General features: G+C 43.2%; 1 protein-coding gene across 1 annotated transcript; it reads right to left on the minus strand.

The window, feature by feature from the left end:
- Positions 1-162: 162 nt before the first annotated feature.
- LOC308315893 (structural maintenance of chromosomes protein 1A) lies at positions 163-15687 on the minus strand. Its single transcript, XM_080764147.1, has 26 exons — positions 15322-15687; positions 14470-14658; positions 13403-13515; positions 12436-12639; positions 11543-11781; positions 10359-10617; positions 9900-10040; positions 9302-9384; positions 8720-8819; positions 8476-8583; positions 8084-8269; positions 7786-7965; positions 7370-7516; positions 7101-7238; positions 6891-7007; positions 6261-6367; positions 5954-6095; positions 5548-5693; positions 4904-5057; positions 4403-4531; positions 3839-3995; positions 2442-2596; positions 2043-2194; positions 1752-1821; positions 1531-1641; positions 163-952 (listed from the first exon to the last, which is right to left on the minus strand). Exons 1-26 carry the CDS (start codon positions 15428-15430, stop codon positions 872-874), a joined length of 3717 nt encoding a protein of 1238 aa, XP_080620273.1. The 5' UTR covers positions 15431-15687; the 3' UTR covers positions 163-871.
- Positions 15688-16439: the final 752 nt, after the last annotated feature.

Below are 16439 nucleotides of genomic sequence, written 5' to 3' on the forward strand. Positions count from 1 at the left end.
TGGACCTGTATGGGTACTATGCAAACTCTTAAATGTCCATATGGGGCCACTCCAAAATAATTTGGCGACCCCCTGAGATGGTTAATGCATGTCTCACACACATGCACAGAAAGGTAATCAGATATTCCAATGGCTGAGAAAAGACAATCAAATTCAAAGAGGTAAAATAATTCATTTATTTACTGAAATCAATACAAATGAATAGACATGTAACACAGACCATTCGGACCAACACAGACCATTCGGACCCATATATCGAGAAGTTTTGGACCATATCTGATGACTTCTCACAGTAAGGACATAATTCATATTGCTTTGTCTTAATTTCATTTTTATTTAATTTCCACCGTCTTACAATGGTGTTTGTCTAATGCCTTTTCCCAGAAGTCTACGGTTTAAGTTGACTTGGGGTTTGACGTGATCAACAATGGGAATGTGTCCACCTTACTGCTAGGACATTCTTCTTGATATAGCTTTAAAAAAGAAAAGGGTAAAAAGTAACGCAAGTGAAAAATGTCCAATAGATCCTTTACAACACACAACAGAGGACAGTCTGAAGGCTTTAGAAGTTACAGCTAAAAAGAACATAAGTACAAACGTTTTCAAAAAGAATGTTTTTCCTTTCATGGACAAATTTAGAAATGAACTGGATCCTTAAATGAAAATGTACATGTGGCAGTCTAAAAAGAACATTATGAATTCGCCCCTTTCTGAAAAATCACTCAAAATTCACTAAACTAACATAGCCAGAACATTAAAAACCATGATCGCAAACATCTAGGAGGAGCTAAAAGATAGATAAAACTGTGACTACAGAATAAGCAACTTGACAGTCCACTTGACAGTGTTGTGGGGGTGGGGGGTGGCTGTCCTATTCGTTGGGGTTAGGGTTAGCGTCAGGATACTGGGAGAGGTCGAAGGTGAGAACTTTGCTGATGACACAGTCCCCTTGCTGTGAATAGAGGAGAAGGAAACTTTACAACTTAAAAAATAAACAGGAATGTTTGGAAATCAGCATTGTTCATAAAAACATTGCAAAGGTCAGTCAGTTTGTTGTGGGTTTGTTAGGTCCCACATAACATCATACATACTGGTTGTTTTTAATGATGTTCAAAACTAACTGATCTTCGTTTCCAGACCTTACTCCGAAAATGACTTGGGGTATAACATATATAATTATTTTATGTATTGTTGTTGTCAGGTGGAGAATCTGGACATGATCCAATGTAGTTATTTAGTCACACGCTCGTCTTATTACTTTTTATTGGTAATAGTTTGATCAAATCCACAGGCAGACTTCACTTATGAAATCTTTCAAAAATAGCAGATCTTAAGCTCATGTTAGTGTTATGAGCTTGTAGGTTAGCCATTTTTAGTACTTTTGTGTGACACATTAATGCCATATAAAGTAGGGCATAATTAAAAATATATGAAAATTATTTGAAATATGGATACAAAGTTTCTGCCCGACAGCAATGAAATATTACATATTTGACATCTTATATAGCACAAATGACAAGCAAGACACACCTCCGGGTAGACTCCAATGAGTGAATCTGCCTTGGTGTAGAACTCCTCCTTGAGAGAGATGACAATGGCCTGGAAGTTCTGTACAGACTGGTCCTTGATGTAATTGGCAACCTAGAAAGGATAGAGAGTGAAATATTCAGTCACATTTCTAAGTGTGATTGCAGGAGCATTTAGAAACGGTCAAGTCTCAACAGAATGAGAATCTCTACTCGTACACTAACCTTGCCAATGTTGGTGTTGTCCAGAGCCGCATCAATCTCATCCAGAACAAAGAAGGGAGCTGGTTTGTAACTAAACACAAGATGAACAAATGACAGCAAAACTAAACACAGTGATCATTGTAAGTGTCTCACAATTCAAGTAAATAATAAATATCCATGACTTCAGTAAATGATAACTAGGGCTGCAAAATATAGGACTTAAAATCAATATGACGCTTTAAAACGACCTCGATTACGATTAATGAATAATAAGAATAAATGTAAATATGTATTAACACTTCCTTCCTCTACCTGTGGATAGCAAACAGCAGGGCCAGAGCGGCTACTGTCTTCTCTCCTCCAGACAGGTTGTCCATGGGTCTGAATCGTTTCCCTGGAGCCACACAGTTGTAGTTGATGCCATCCAGGTAAGGCTCCTCAGGGTTCTCTGGGCCCAGGAAAGCCTATGGGATGTGGACAGACACGTCTAAAAAGTTCCACTACAAGCAACTAGTGGAAATAATTGGGGAATTAACTGTTGATATAGGGATCATCAGGTTACATTTAAAAATTGAATCCCTCTTTCCTTGGTCAATGTAAGAAATGTAAAGTTTTTTTTTCTTCTCTAATTTGCTTGGTTGCAACCTCAAGTCTATGCAATGCATAGTAGCATTGTGTAACTGAATATCTGTACTTTATTGGGGTGCCTACCTGAGCACTGCTATTGCGTGAGAGGGCCTTGTAGATCTCATCAATGTTGGTGGCTACGGATTCGAAGCAGGCGTTGAAACGGTCAAACCTCTCCTTCTTGATCTGCTCAAAAGCCTGTTTGGCTTTCTTGGCTCTCTTACGGGCGGCCTCGAACTCTGAGAGACAGAGAGGATCAGACTTCATGAGGAAAACTAGGCACTAACTTCAGTTAGGCACTGTATATAACTATATAATTATAAAAGAGACCTGGTCTCTCTTCAGAATGAGAACTCGAGTCTCGGTGAGATTACCCATTTAAAAAAAACAAAAATTTACCCTTTACAGGTCTGAAACTGTACAAACTGTTGTATTTGTACAGTCTCAGAGTTTCATTTGTAGACTCTGTCTGAGTTATGATGATCCTTGAAATTAAAAAAAGAGAGTATTGCAATTAGCCCTTAGCTAAACCCCACCCCAAAAAGCGATTGTCCAATGCCAATTCAAATAGTTTAGCAACTGTTGCTAACTATGCAGGTCAAGCTTTCGCCACCTCATAGCTGTCAATGTTATTTTGCATGGCTGTGTTGTTGAACATATACACGGCTTTAAGTCAGGAAAGTTACACACCTGACCCACCCAGGCGATGGCATTAATACTACAGTACTCTTACCATGCAACATGAAAACTCCTGTCGGGTAATCTTTAAAAGTTGATTTCTCCCTGTCATTTTATCATATTTCTAGTTTATTTAAATAATGTCATGAAAATGTGTCCAGTGCATGGCCTACTGCAGGCCTGGTAGACTAGATTTAGAAGACATTTTGATGCTCTTGCTACTGAAATGAACGATTATTTATATGGAGAAATCCAGTGTTGTACCCGAACACGTTCAAAGAACGATAGTTCACGAAAGCGTTCCTATTTCGGGCTGAACGTGAACTGAACGTACTGTATTTGTGCCTGATGAACGTCAATGTGAACGCGTTCATTTCTGCCGTGTGTGAAGTCACTTTCTCACGTTCAACTTTCAAAAGTGAGTGAGCCTTCCAGGCGAAACCCCTGCTAAAACACACCCTAAACAGTCCTTAATATCTAGCGGAAAACCCACCAATAAGCCCTTATCCAACACAAATTAACTAATCTTTCTCAAGCCGCACAATTTCACTGGAGCATACAGACACATACAGTCGGCCAACAAAATATATCTCCCTCCCTCCAAAGAAGCACAGTGATGCCTGATTTATTCTCCTCGCTGCTAACGTGCCTATTGGACAAGGACGGGTTGGGGAGGGATTGTATAGCAGACATGAAGTACACACACCAACTATGACCAACAGTGCGTTAAACTGGTTCCGGATCCCAACCCCTACCGCCCTCTATCCCATCATTAATCTGTTCTCTAGCTCCCATGGTCTCACCATCACTGGTCTCTTGGAACTTGTCCCTGACGCTCTCCAGTTTCTCCATGGCTTTCATGTTGGGTGCACTGATCCTCTGCAGGATGCTCTGTTGCTCATTCAGACGCTGCTGCAGCGTGTTCATCTCGGCTTTGATCTCGTCCTCTGCCAGTGCATCCTGTCCAGAGAGAGACAGTTCACAAACAGCCGTGCAGGAGGGGGGGGGGGGGCAATAACACTGAGAAGTGTCTCTAGAAACAAGACGCCTGTTGTATGGTACAATCCTCTCTTGTGGCACACTTTACATTTGTGTCAGTTTTGCATAAAGGTTCAAACACATTCAACTTTTGGTCTCAGTTTCACATTTTGGGCCAGTCAGGCATTCATGTCGAGCAAACGGTTTTAGCACTCCTTCACCACTTATAAGTTAACCATAAACATATGGCCTTTATCCTAGTGGTAACTTGAATAAAGTGGTAACTAAACAACAATCATAATATCCGACAAGGATTAGTGATTATTCCGATATTGGTGAACAAGGACACGGATGCTTAGGTGGAGCATGTGTTGTGTGGCCTTGCTTACCTTGAGGTCCTCAGACAGGTTGCTGTAGTCGATCTCTATGAGGGCCTCTTTAGCCAGCACAGTGCTGGATGCCCTCTCACTCTTATCACTCTTACTGTGACTGCTGCTGGACTCTTCCGCCTGGGAGCCCTGGAAGGACACAACAACGTGACTGTCAGGTGGAAACCTCATTATGTCCAATAATTTCAGGAAATGGGATTTTTTTTTGGGGGGGGGGGGGGGGGGGAATACTGAAAATAGCAGATCTACAAGCTCAAAACCCATCGAGATGCGTCGTGACGTGAGCTTGTAGATCTGCAATTTTCACTACTATAGCTTGACATAATGGAGATTGTCGCCGGACAGCGACGATAAATAACGAATAATCATGTAGGGATGTGTGTGTTTGCGTGTGCATATACACTAACTCTATATACCCATGGTGTTTGCATGTGCATACATACAGTATAGACTAACTATATATCCATGGGTACTATCAATATAAAAGTCTGTTGTCTGTACCTCTCCCTGGCTGATGTCATCCATGGTTCCAGAGCGGAGCGGCAACTTGATGTCCTGCATCTTACAGGCCTGCAGTAAGTTGTGACGATCGCTGCGTTTTTGCTCCAGTTTGGTCTCAATGGCCGTAACCTCCTTCTGGAGCTGGGTCAGTTCTCTGGAATACACACACACAAATACATGATCAAATGAGACTCCTTCTGGAGCTGGGTCAGTTCTCTGGAATACACACACACAAATACATGATCAAATGAGACTCCTTCTGGAGCTGGGTCAGTTCTCTGGAATACACACACACAAATAAATGATCAAATGAGACGTAACCTCCTTCTGGAGCTGGGTCAGTTCTCTGGAATACACACACACAAATAAATGATCAAATGAGACTGGATGTCAAGAAACTTTTACTGAACCTCAATTCAAATGTAAAATATGTTTTACCCTACCGCCAAAAGCATACATTCTAAAATGTAGAATGAAGGTTATAATTTACAAATATACCGTACATGTTTATACATGAGTCATCACTAAACAGATTATATACAAAAATATTATTTAATACTTTCTGTCTTATTAACGTGAATCGGTCATTCATTTCACCACCAGTCAGATTATAAGTATACAGGCAGCTGCATGTGTTTACTGACTTGTTGGCCCCGCCCAGTTTCTTGCGGATCTCTTCCATTTCATGGTTCTTGTCGTTGACCTCAGACTTCTTGGTCAGATGTGTGTTCTTCAGGTCCTGAAGCTGGGCCATGGTCTCATCGATGATCTTCATGTGTCTGTGCTCCTCCTACAGGAAGAGAGGAAGGATGACAGGAGCCAGACAAAATATAACATGCCTTGGCGTCCAAAACCAAGGCACTGGGCATTTACGAATACTCCAGTATGAAGTAAGAGCGAAATTTTATACACTCAAGGTTGATTATAAGTCTCCTACTCCACACGTCTGTGTTTGTCAAAGAGTAGCTTGAATGTCAAGAACATAACTGGTATTGTGATGTCATCATGAGCATAAAGCCGGAATGAGTGTGTCACATCCAGGTTATTTACCTTTTTGAGTCTTTCAATCTCGGCCTCATCCTTCTTGACGGTCTGCTCCCACATCATGACTTTCTCCTGGTCCTCCTTCAACTGGTTCTTCTCATAGTCCACCTGGATGCCCAGACGGGTCTTCTGGGTCTCAAACTCCAGACTGGCATTTTTAACGGGAAATATGCTTTGCGTTACAATGCATACATGATGATACACAAGTAATTTGGTCTTTGTCATTTAGCTGATGGTTCACATAGCCTGCAACCTGGTGGGAGAGTCTCAGTGAAGAAATAAGACTGAACAGCCACAGTGTGGATGGACTCACCGCTTCTTGGCAATCTCATTCTGCCTCTTCACCTTCTCCTCTTCAAACTCTCTGATGTTCCTCACGCCAATCTCCACACAAAACTCCAAAAACACCTCATCTTCTACCTGGAGAACAACACAAAGGCACAGCTTGTGTTAAGTGCTATTCAATCTGTAGATTCTGCACATAACTATATTTAATCATATTTAAGGGTTTATGTCAAAGCTGAGCGTTTAGATTCTCAATCCGGTTGATGATTTGACATTTCAAATGCAGACCAAGTGTACTACCTGACTGTGGGCAGGGAACCGTTGTAAGGACAACCCAGTTTCAGGTAAGAAGGGACAAAGAGTGAATCACATGGACACAGTGATACTGTGCACATGGACAAAATTAGGGACCCTTTTAGCCCTAAATATAACACTTTAGTTTATCATATAAATGTCCAAGTCCAAACTGAGGACTCAATCAGAGGCAGCCACGGCAGCTAAGGGTCACAAACTAGAGACCAGAGATGTCCAGGCCATTGAGCCTGACCAGGAACATGTGTGGGAACAAGAGTTTGCGATATATCTGCAGTTATTGAACATTAATACAAGTCATTAGTAAGATGTCTAGTGGTTCCTGGACAGGGACAGGTTCACTCACCACATTCATGCGGTCCCTGAGGTCATTGACCTCCTTCTCACGGGACTGGACGATCCTCTTGATGTCGTTGATGCGAGGGCCAAAGTTGGCGAGCTCACTCTCCAACTTGGACTTCTCCTACATGATGCAAACAAAATGTTGTTTATTTTAAAGTTCCACATTAACCCAATCAGCCAAAAGTGACCAATAATACTCTGCAAGGTGGCCCACCTGCATGTTGAGGGACAGGTGGCGGGTCTTGGTCTGCTCCAGATCACTCTGGGAGTATTTCAGTCTCATCTGCAGGCCATGGGCCTGAGACTGCACCTGACGCAACTCAGCCTCTTTCCTCTTGGCCTTCATTTGCTCCTAGAGAGAGAAAGGCAAGGCAACAGCTGGGAATTAGAAGAATTCTATAACTTAAGTCAACGACATATATACACATTCTATATAAACCCAAGCTTCCACAAACATGCCTAAAGCTAAGAGTGAAAGGTTACCTTGAGTTCCTCAGTGAGTTTCTCCTTCTTATCCTTGAGCTTGTCCACTGCCTTCTCGTCCCAGCGCCTGGCCTTGGCTTTCAGGTCACTGGCTCCTCCAGAGATCACACCAGACTTCTGGAAGAGTGTACCGTCCAGGGCTACAGTCTGGTCACAGGGAAGGAAAGAATGTAAGACGAAAACAAGGAGCATCTTCCATAATATTATTTCAGACAGCCATTAGATTTAAAAACTAGTAGGTTGCGCACATCCAGTCCCTCGCTGGTGCTGGAGAAACGGTAGATACAATGTTAAAAAGAGGGAAGTCCACACAAAGGCTCAGCTCCACTGCGTTTCATTTATTTTAAAATTCTTGTCACCTGATGATGTGTTATGGGCTTGTAGATTGACCAGTCAGAATGTGTGCGTGTGTTTACCTTGTGTCTGTATGGCCCTCCAAAGGCAATCCTACGAGCATCTTCTACATTGTCACAGACCAGTGCGTTGCCACAGGCATACTGCAGGGCCTTCTTGATATGGGGAGGCTCATAGCGGATGACATCGATCACAAGCTTGGCTCCACGCAGTTCTCTCAGTTTCTCATCTGTAGGTTTTACCTGGGATAACAAAGAAGACATTTAAATCTGTACATTTTCTCAGATGCCATTTGTGGGATTAAAATTACATGCCGTCTAAAAAGGTCCCACCACTGCATTGTGAACAGCAAACCAGTACCTCCAGATAGTCAAGCGGCAGGAAGGTCTCGGGCTCTCCCCTCTGTTCCTTGATGTACTGGATACAGTCTCTGCCCGTCTTCTCAGAGTCAACAATGATGGCGTCCATGTTCTTCCCCAGCACCTTGGTCACAGCGATCTGGTACTTCTTCTGAGTGGGCTGGCAGAGATCAATCAGACGGCCGTACTGCAGGGAGGAAGAGGTGGTTAGAGGAGGGGCAGAGTGAATTTATATCAAGCTCATATGAAACTAAATCATATTAGCCAAGCAGGGAAGCAAACCCAGTTCTTACAATATTATATGCCTGTGGATAAGGGCTTTCTGTTATAGGTGCATAGGAAAACAAGGCCAAACTACTAAGCGTCAACGATGACTGGAGTTGGCCGTCTTACCACAGAGCCAGGGTAAAGCCTCTTGATGCTTTCCATGATCTCTGCCTTGCGCTGCTGGCGGCTGTTCTCCTGCCTGTCAATCCTGGCATCACCCAGTTGCTCCATCACCTACAGACAAAACACACACATAAAAATAAAGTACCGTTTTGTCCATCACATTTATATAACATTTGCCATGGAAAACGTATCTCATTGTTAATTGAACTCTGTTATCATGTGTGGGTGATTAGGGTGAGTTCAGTACCTGGTTGAGCTCCGTGTTGATCTCGTCAATCCTCCTCTTAGCCTGCTCCACCTCCTCCGTCAACTCTTCCTCCATGCGCTTCTGCTCGTCCAGAGATTGTCTGAGGAGAAAAATTAAGAGAATAATGGGAGTGAGGAATGAGACGCTAATCACATCGGATCCAAATATAGTAATAATAATAATAATAATAATAATAATAATAATACATTTTATTTATAAGGCGCCTTTCAAGGCACTCAAGGTCGCCGTACAGGTTAAAACTTAAAACAGTACAAGTTAAAAGCAGAACAGTTAAAAGCAGAACAGTTAAAAGCAGAACAAAAACACAGTAACGTAGTTAACCGCATAATTGGTATATAGCCCCAGTGAAAAAAGCAGCTAAATGTTTCAGTACGGTATGTTAAATGATACTGTGAAGAAGTAGTTACAGGACTACATTGCAGTCCAATGTGTCCTTTTAGGAATTATAAAATATGTTTCATAGTTTTTTTTTGTACTTTTCCTTGTTTTGACAATGATGGATTATGTTTATGGTACAAAGTGTGATAAACACCAGCTGTATCCTTTTAGTGTCACACACACCTGCTGGTTGTGATGTAATCTTCAAGCTTTTCAATACGTTTCTGGTTTTCTTCAATTTCACGGATCTTCTGTTTGATCTTGGCCTAGAGGGTGAAACACACAAGAGAACATCTATTTCGGGGGTTTTCAAAGTCTAAGACAGTGTGCCTCCCTTCAGAAGAAGCTCAGATTAGTGGTCCTCGTTTCATTTTCCCCCCTGCTAAATTTAACCAAACATATTTGCACAGTATGTTCATTGTTCACATGCTGTAATTAGACAATAACCAAAATCCCAGATATCTAGTCTCATAGTCATATCACAATATTGATATTATATCAATATACTGCCCAGCTCTATACGCAGCCATTGTTACAGAAACGTCCCGTTTATCTGTTTACCTCCCCTACAGTTCTCTGGTACCTCACAGTTATAAAATCATACTTGCATAGGCAATTAAGCATACATATTCAAACAGCCTGAACCAACCATCATTAGGATGGTCAACAGATAAAGATACATTTTGAAACCAAACCACCAGTCAGACACACAAACACACACACACGGGAAATTCAGCAGCATTTGGAATTAATTTCCAACTGTTATCATGATGAAGTATACCTCTGTCTCCACTTTCTTCCTCTCCTCCAGGTCCAGACGGTCCTGATCGGCTTTCTGGTCGCGGTTAAACTTCTCCAGCTCCTGGGCCAGGGTTGCTGCACGTTTACTGGCCTCCTCCTTCAGACGATGGTACTGCTTCACCTGTAGGACAGATAGAGGATGGGGGGGGGGAACAGAGGGTGAGAGTGGTGAGAGATAGATTTAAATAAACTAGCTATTCTGATGGTGCCATTACACCATTTCATGAGAGCATTCACACCGAACAATCTAGCCAACCTGAGACCACCTACAAAAGAGAAAGTTTTTCTTACTGAAGCAGAAGTACTGAGAGATGGAAACATCTGTTGACACCAGCCACCCATATATATTTGTGTACTTTTGTAGCAGTAATAAAGGTTTTTGCGTGGATAAAAAAAAGAAAAAGGGATAATAATTGGTCAAGCAGGCCAAACATCAGACCTGGTTCTCCTCTAGCGTGAGGTCCTGGCCCTGACTCTGGGCCTCCTCCTCCATGCGCTCCTCAAACTCCTGCTTGGTCAGCTCCACTGCCTTCATCTCCTTGTCCAGCTCATCCATGTCCGCCTTGCGCTTCTTGTACAGCTTCTGGGCGTTCTGCTGGGACTTTTTCGCTGCCTCCAGCTTCTTGATCTTGTGCGAGGTGTTTTCTTTGGCCTTGATGTACTGGGGCCGCTTCTGGTTCAGCTCGGAATCTTTCTCTCTGGAAGGGGATAAGAGGAGTGGCTTTAAAATAACTTCCACTGCCCGCCTCCCCTCAGCCTGCTCGCTCTGTCCGACTGACGAGGCTGCTCTAACCCCAAAGCACTGCACTGTCTATGACTCCCTCTGTCAGACAAAAGCGAACATAATACGCTTACTGAAACGGCACAAACTAATAACTACACAAGGACTATGTTGGTGCATGCGAACAAGAAGGCACTCAGCAGCTCAGACAATTTAGGCCCTTAGTTTAATAACCGGGTGCAAGTAAAAAGTGACAACGTTTCGATGTTTAAGTTACATCTTCGTCAGGTCATGGTGCAATCAGGCGATTCGATAGGGAATCTATATTTTAAATGCAAAAATTAACAAGTAAAAAGACAATTGGCTGCGAGGTTTCCTGGTCTAGTGTCTCAAGTCCTCCCCGCTCATGGGTTTCTACTTTCTAATCGTGGGGCACGGGAGGTGGTGCTAAGGGCCTGGCGAAGCCGCTTTTATAACTCCCCTCCGGGCAGGGGATCACGTTACTGAGCGTTCATGGGTGGCGGATGGCGTTACTGCTACCGTCTCCGAGGCTACGGCTACCTCTCCCCTCCGCCTAATATCCCCCATCGGTCCACTCCCCAGCCCTGAGCCCCGTTTCCTTTTCCCCCGGGAGAGAGTTGGGGAGCAGAAAGTCCGGTGCTCCGGTGAGAACCGACTGTGGAAGTCCGCACTCCGCAGTGTCCGCTGTCTGTGAGCGAGCAAAACGGACATTGCAAACAAAATCGAAACCTGGATCGAAACTGAACAGGGGGAGGGATTATACAAAGTAGAACACCAGAACACCAGATGCGAACATCTGCTCATGCTTCTGTGTATCCTGTTCTCTGGGGTAATCCTGGTCCCAGCCTGACCGAGACAAATACATCATCATCTCCACTCACTTGATCTCTTTCTCCACCGTCTGCTGTTCCCTCATCAGCCTGCCCAGCTCCTTCTTCTTCTCCTTCAGCTCCTCCTCTACGTGGTCCATCTTCCTGCGGTCCTTGTCGATGTCCTTGTTGCGGTGAGCCAGGTCTTTGTTCAGCTTCTCGATCTCCGCTTCGTTGTGGTAGAGCTTGAAGAGCTGCATCTGGACATGGGCCTTCTGCACGTCGTCCTTCAGACGCTGGTAGCGCTCCGCCTGACAGACAAGAGAAAACCAGAGTTGAGAGATATGGCATATGTTAAGTCAAGGGGAAAGGTACAATGGATATTTATGAGAGTCACCCATTGAATTAAAAATCGCACCGTGCTAACTGAGCAGAGCAAGTATACTTTTATTGTTATAGTTACTGTGTGCGCGCGCGTGTGTGTGTGTGTGTGTGTGTGTGTGTGTGTGTGTGTGTGTGTGTGTGGGTTAGGGTTAGAGTCAAGCAGTTGTTGACTTAAGGATTGTAATGACCCATCCTGACCCCAATCAGTATGCTGCTGGGGTCAGTAGGTCCTACTCTAAACAAACAGACGTAGGCACAGACAGATGGACACAGGGACACACAGCCATTTAAAAGAGCGATGTGCACCGCTCAAAAAACAACAACCAGTAAGTAAAACGTTTAAATAAAACCCAAATAATTAAATAATAAACCTCAGACCTGGGTCAATGTCAGTGATGGACAGACAGAAACTTGAGAGATAGAAAAAGGGGATGTTGAATGTTTGTTGTGATAACATAATAAAGTGACAAAAGGTTAATTGTGGTATCGCAATAGCAATACTTAACCAATATGCAATGAATTGAAGTAGAGGAAGTTTCAATGAACTCCAGAGAGGCAAATGCTTTAAAAAATCAACCCACCTCTTCTTTCTCTTGTTTGGCCTCCTTTCTCTCAGCAGCAATGTTCTTTTTGCGGTGGTAATTGAACTGGGTGTCCTCCTCAGCTTTCACCATTTCCTTCTTCCTTCGGTCGTACTCCTGGGCCAGCTCCCCGGAACGGGAGATCTCCTCAAACAGAGCCGTTCGCTCCTTGGGGTTCTTCATGGCAATGGACTCCACAGCTCCCTAGAGTGGAAGAGAGGTTAAAAGTGGGGCTTACAAATCACACAAGATGCTAATGCTATATCCAATTTCAGTTCTGTCGGACATTCAATATGTCACACGTCAATCCAAGGACGTGCATAGACCTCATTGTCGTACTTCTTTTAGACAGTTCTCAATAAGGTATCTAATAATAATAATAAGGGTCTACTAGGGCTCATAAATTGTCACAATCTCATTGTTGGTGACAGGTATAGACGGCTCGGTTTTAATGATCACGCCATTCACATTGGGGTCACATGGTGTTGGGTGCTACGTCAGTCAGGTACTGTAGTAAAGTCAGTGGAAGGAATGGAAAGAGGTGGTAAACGGGGAGAAGTCCAACATTGTTGACTGAATTGCTTTACGAACGCAAAATGCCATGCTACCTGTACGCTATTTGCACTTTGCACTTTGTTATGATGCTGCTAAATGGATAGTTTTTTAATTTAAATAAATGAACAAAACGCTGGATCTTGGATTTCTAGACAAGCAGCGAGTCTGACAGGTAAACATTTCCCACCAATTTAGCCTCTCGTGACTAAACAAGTCTATGCCGATAGTCGCCATACACTCATGATCAACAATTTTATCAGCAATGCCACGTTTTTGGTGCTTAGACGTCATCTACACCTGTCCCACATTTGCTACTCAACTGGTTGCCTTTTCATGCCCATCCCTAATGAATGGTTGCGGTTTTGTTTTGTTTTCGTGTGTGGCGTGTTACATGTTGTGCACAAAGTTTTACCTGAAAGACAAGGAAGTTCCTCGCTTTGATGAGGATGCCAAGCTTCTCCAGCTCTTCACTGTACTCAGAGAGTCCCACCACTTTACTGTTGATACGGTACTCCGAGGACGAACCTGATGGAAAAACACCAGACGCACATTAAAGATGCATGAAAGATGCTTGAAAATGTGCTTTTGCACGATGCTCGTCCCTCCACCTTATCCCTCCACCTTATCCAAGGTTCAGCTGCCTCGCTGCATTTTTCAAGACGTCAGCGGTTCACATGCAGAATTTAGAATATAACAAGCTATGAAACCCAGCCAAGTTTCGTTTACAAATAAAATCGCTCCTTTGAGCAAATGACCACAGTAGTTGCAGACGAGCTGCTAGCGCAGTGGTTCTCAAACATTTTTGGCTCAGGTCACAAATAACGTTTTAATCCACAGCACCCCTGAATTACATTGTTACTATATAGCACCTTATGTCTTATTAATGGTTAAGTAAATATGTAAACGTGAGCTGTACAAGATCACGTGTCACACTATGACACATTGCGAGCTTGTAGATCGGCTATTTTTGGTGAAGAGACGTGATGTACTGTAGACCCAAAGTGCAAGTGACACGGATATACATTCCAAATACTATGAAAGTATTCTGAGGCTTGCATCAACTCAAGTGTGAGAAACCCTGTGCTGCTAAGCGTCACCAGATTCCCCGCCATGCATCCAGGCACCTACCAATGATGACCCTGGTGAAGGTGCCATGCATCCACCTACCAATGATGACCCTGGTGAAGGTGCCATGCTTCCACCTACCAATGATGACCCTGGTGAAGGTGCCATGCATCCACCTACCAATGATGACCCTGGTGAAGGTGCCATGCCTCCACCTACCAATGATGACCCTGGTGAAGGTGCCATGCATCCACCTACCAATGATGACCCTGGTGAAGGTGCCATGCCTCCACCTACCAATGATGACCCTGGTGAAGGTGCCATGCGTCCACCTACCAATGATGACCCTGGTGAAGGTGCCATGCGTCCACCTACCAATGATGACCCTGGTGAAGGTGCCATGCTTCCACCTACCAATGATGACCCTGGTGAAGGTGCGCTCCTCGCCGTCGTCCTCCTGGTACACCATGCTGACGAAGGCTCTGTTGGCGGCCGGCTTGCCCACGGGCGCTCCGTGGATCAGGTCCTTCAGGGTCTTCACACGCAGGTTACTGGTCTTCTCCGCCAGCACAAAGCTGATGGCGTCCATAAGGTTGGACTTGCCTAAAACACAACATACAGCATTACACATAATATAACCCACCAATAATAAATGACTAGTGTTTGCACACAAAAATAAATCTGTCTCCACGACCCCCCGGGACAAGGGGTTGACATACTTTGACAATGCTTAAAGAAAGAGTGGAATAATATAACCTAGCATTATTTTGTTGTTGATTAACAGTATTAAAGTACAATAGTACATAGATACTAAATAAACAGATACATCCGATTTAAATTATAACTGTTAAATGTCCACTATAAAGGATTCAATAGTACATTACATATGTCTATGTTCCCTAAGCCCTAAACATAGGGGTATAATTGATTACTTAACAGGAAAGTAAATTTCAATACAAGGTCTGCTAAGAGGATTTATAAGAAAGCACCATGGCTTGTTTCCATTGGGGTCCTTCATGTTTAATTCATCTGAAAATGACGTACAAATATACATAATAATGGTCTAAATGGTGACATGAATTAATTCAAGAGTTGGATCATGCACACTTTTGCAGACGAGTCGAACCGTACAAACACATAATACAACGCGTGTACATTCCACACTCAGGTTCGATGTCAACAATACATGCATGCATTACGTTAGCCATAGCTTCAGCTTGCAAACTTCTACGTTGGCTGAGCCATAACATAGCTAGCATAACATACCGGATCCATTGGGTCCAATGATCGCAGTGAACTTGTGAAATGGTCCTATGATTTGTCGTCCCTTATACGACTTGAAGTTTTCAATCTCTATCAACTTCAAATATCCCATTTTGCACGATTTGTTCTGCTTAACAATAGGGAAATAGAATGTTAGCTAGCTGTTAGCCACAATGCTAGCATGTGATATTTTCGGCAGGCTATCTCAAACGAAAAGCAGTTACAGTCACAGATGCATGAACCTCTCGACGTATGCATTACATTATAAATTGCACTTTTCGCGAACTGCCTCTAAAATGCTTCGTTACTGAAATATAGTTCTAGTAGTGTAAACAACAATGCGCCATTTTACAATCCTGCAGGACGACACCAGAGCGCGCGATTTCCTGAACACAGAAATGCTCGCGATATCGGACGTCTCCCCAGTCCCCTCCCCCTATGAATACTATTCAGGAATCAGTATTCACATCCTCTTCCATCATCGAAATAGAATCACGGACAGATGGATAGATTATCAATATAGGCCTACTGTATGCAGAGAAGTTTATTTTTGAAGGGCATGAATTCAAAATGAGGGGCCCTCATGGCCCCTGTGAAATTCCTGTTCTGCATAGGATGGGGAAAAAACACAAGTCTAAACAGTGCTTATAGAAGTAGGGATTGGGAATATATAGGTGCTTTTATGACCAAACTACTTTTATGCATGGGTGTAGCTCCACAAATTGACCCCTATATGTCAGATAACTAAAGTACAGTAAAATAAACAGATTTATTTTGATATCATCCCTGGGAGAGGACACTAGTCACAAATTGAAATACATTTTATAGACATGGTCTGGTCGTATGGAAAAAGGGCTTCCTTTTAATCAATTTCACCTATGGCCACCTTCAGGTGGATGACAGTTGACCTGCATACCAAAAAACATAATCAGATTTCAAAAGTTCACAAGTTCAAAATCCACATTATTTATTTATTGAAGAACATGATGCGTGCAATTAATATTTCATATCTGTGAGAGTCAAAACGCAAGTATGTGCACAACTTGCCAACTAGGCTGCGGCAGCATGGGGTCACAATAGGGTTCTTCATCGTATCTGTAAGATGAATACAAATTGTAGAT

Source organism: Protomyctophum bolini (assembly GCF_963924005.1).
Source record: "Protomyctophum bolini genome assembly, chromosome: 5".
In the NCBI taxonomy this organism is placed as follows: Eukaryota; Metazoa; Chordata; class Actinopteri; order Myctophiformes; family Myctophidae; genus Protomyctophum; species Protomyctophum bolini.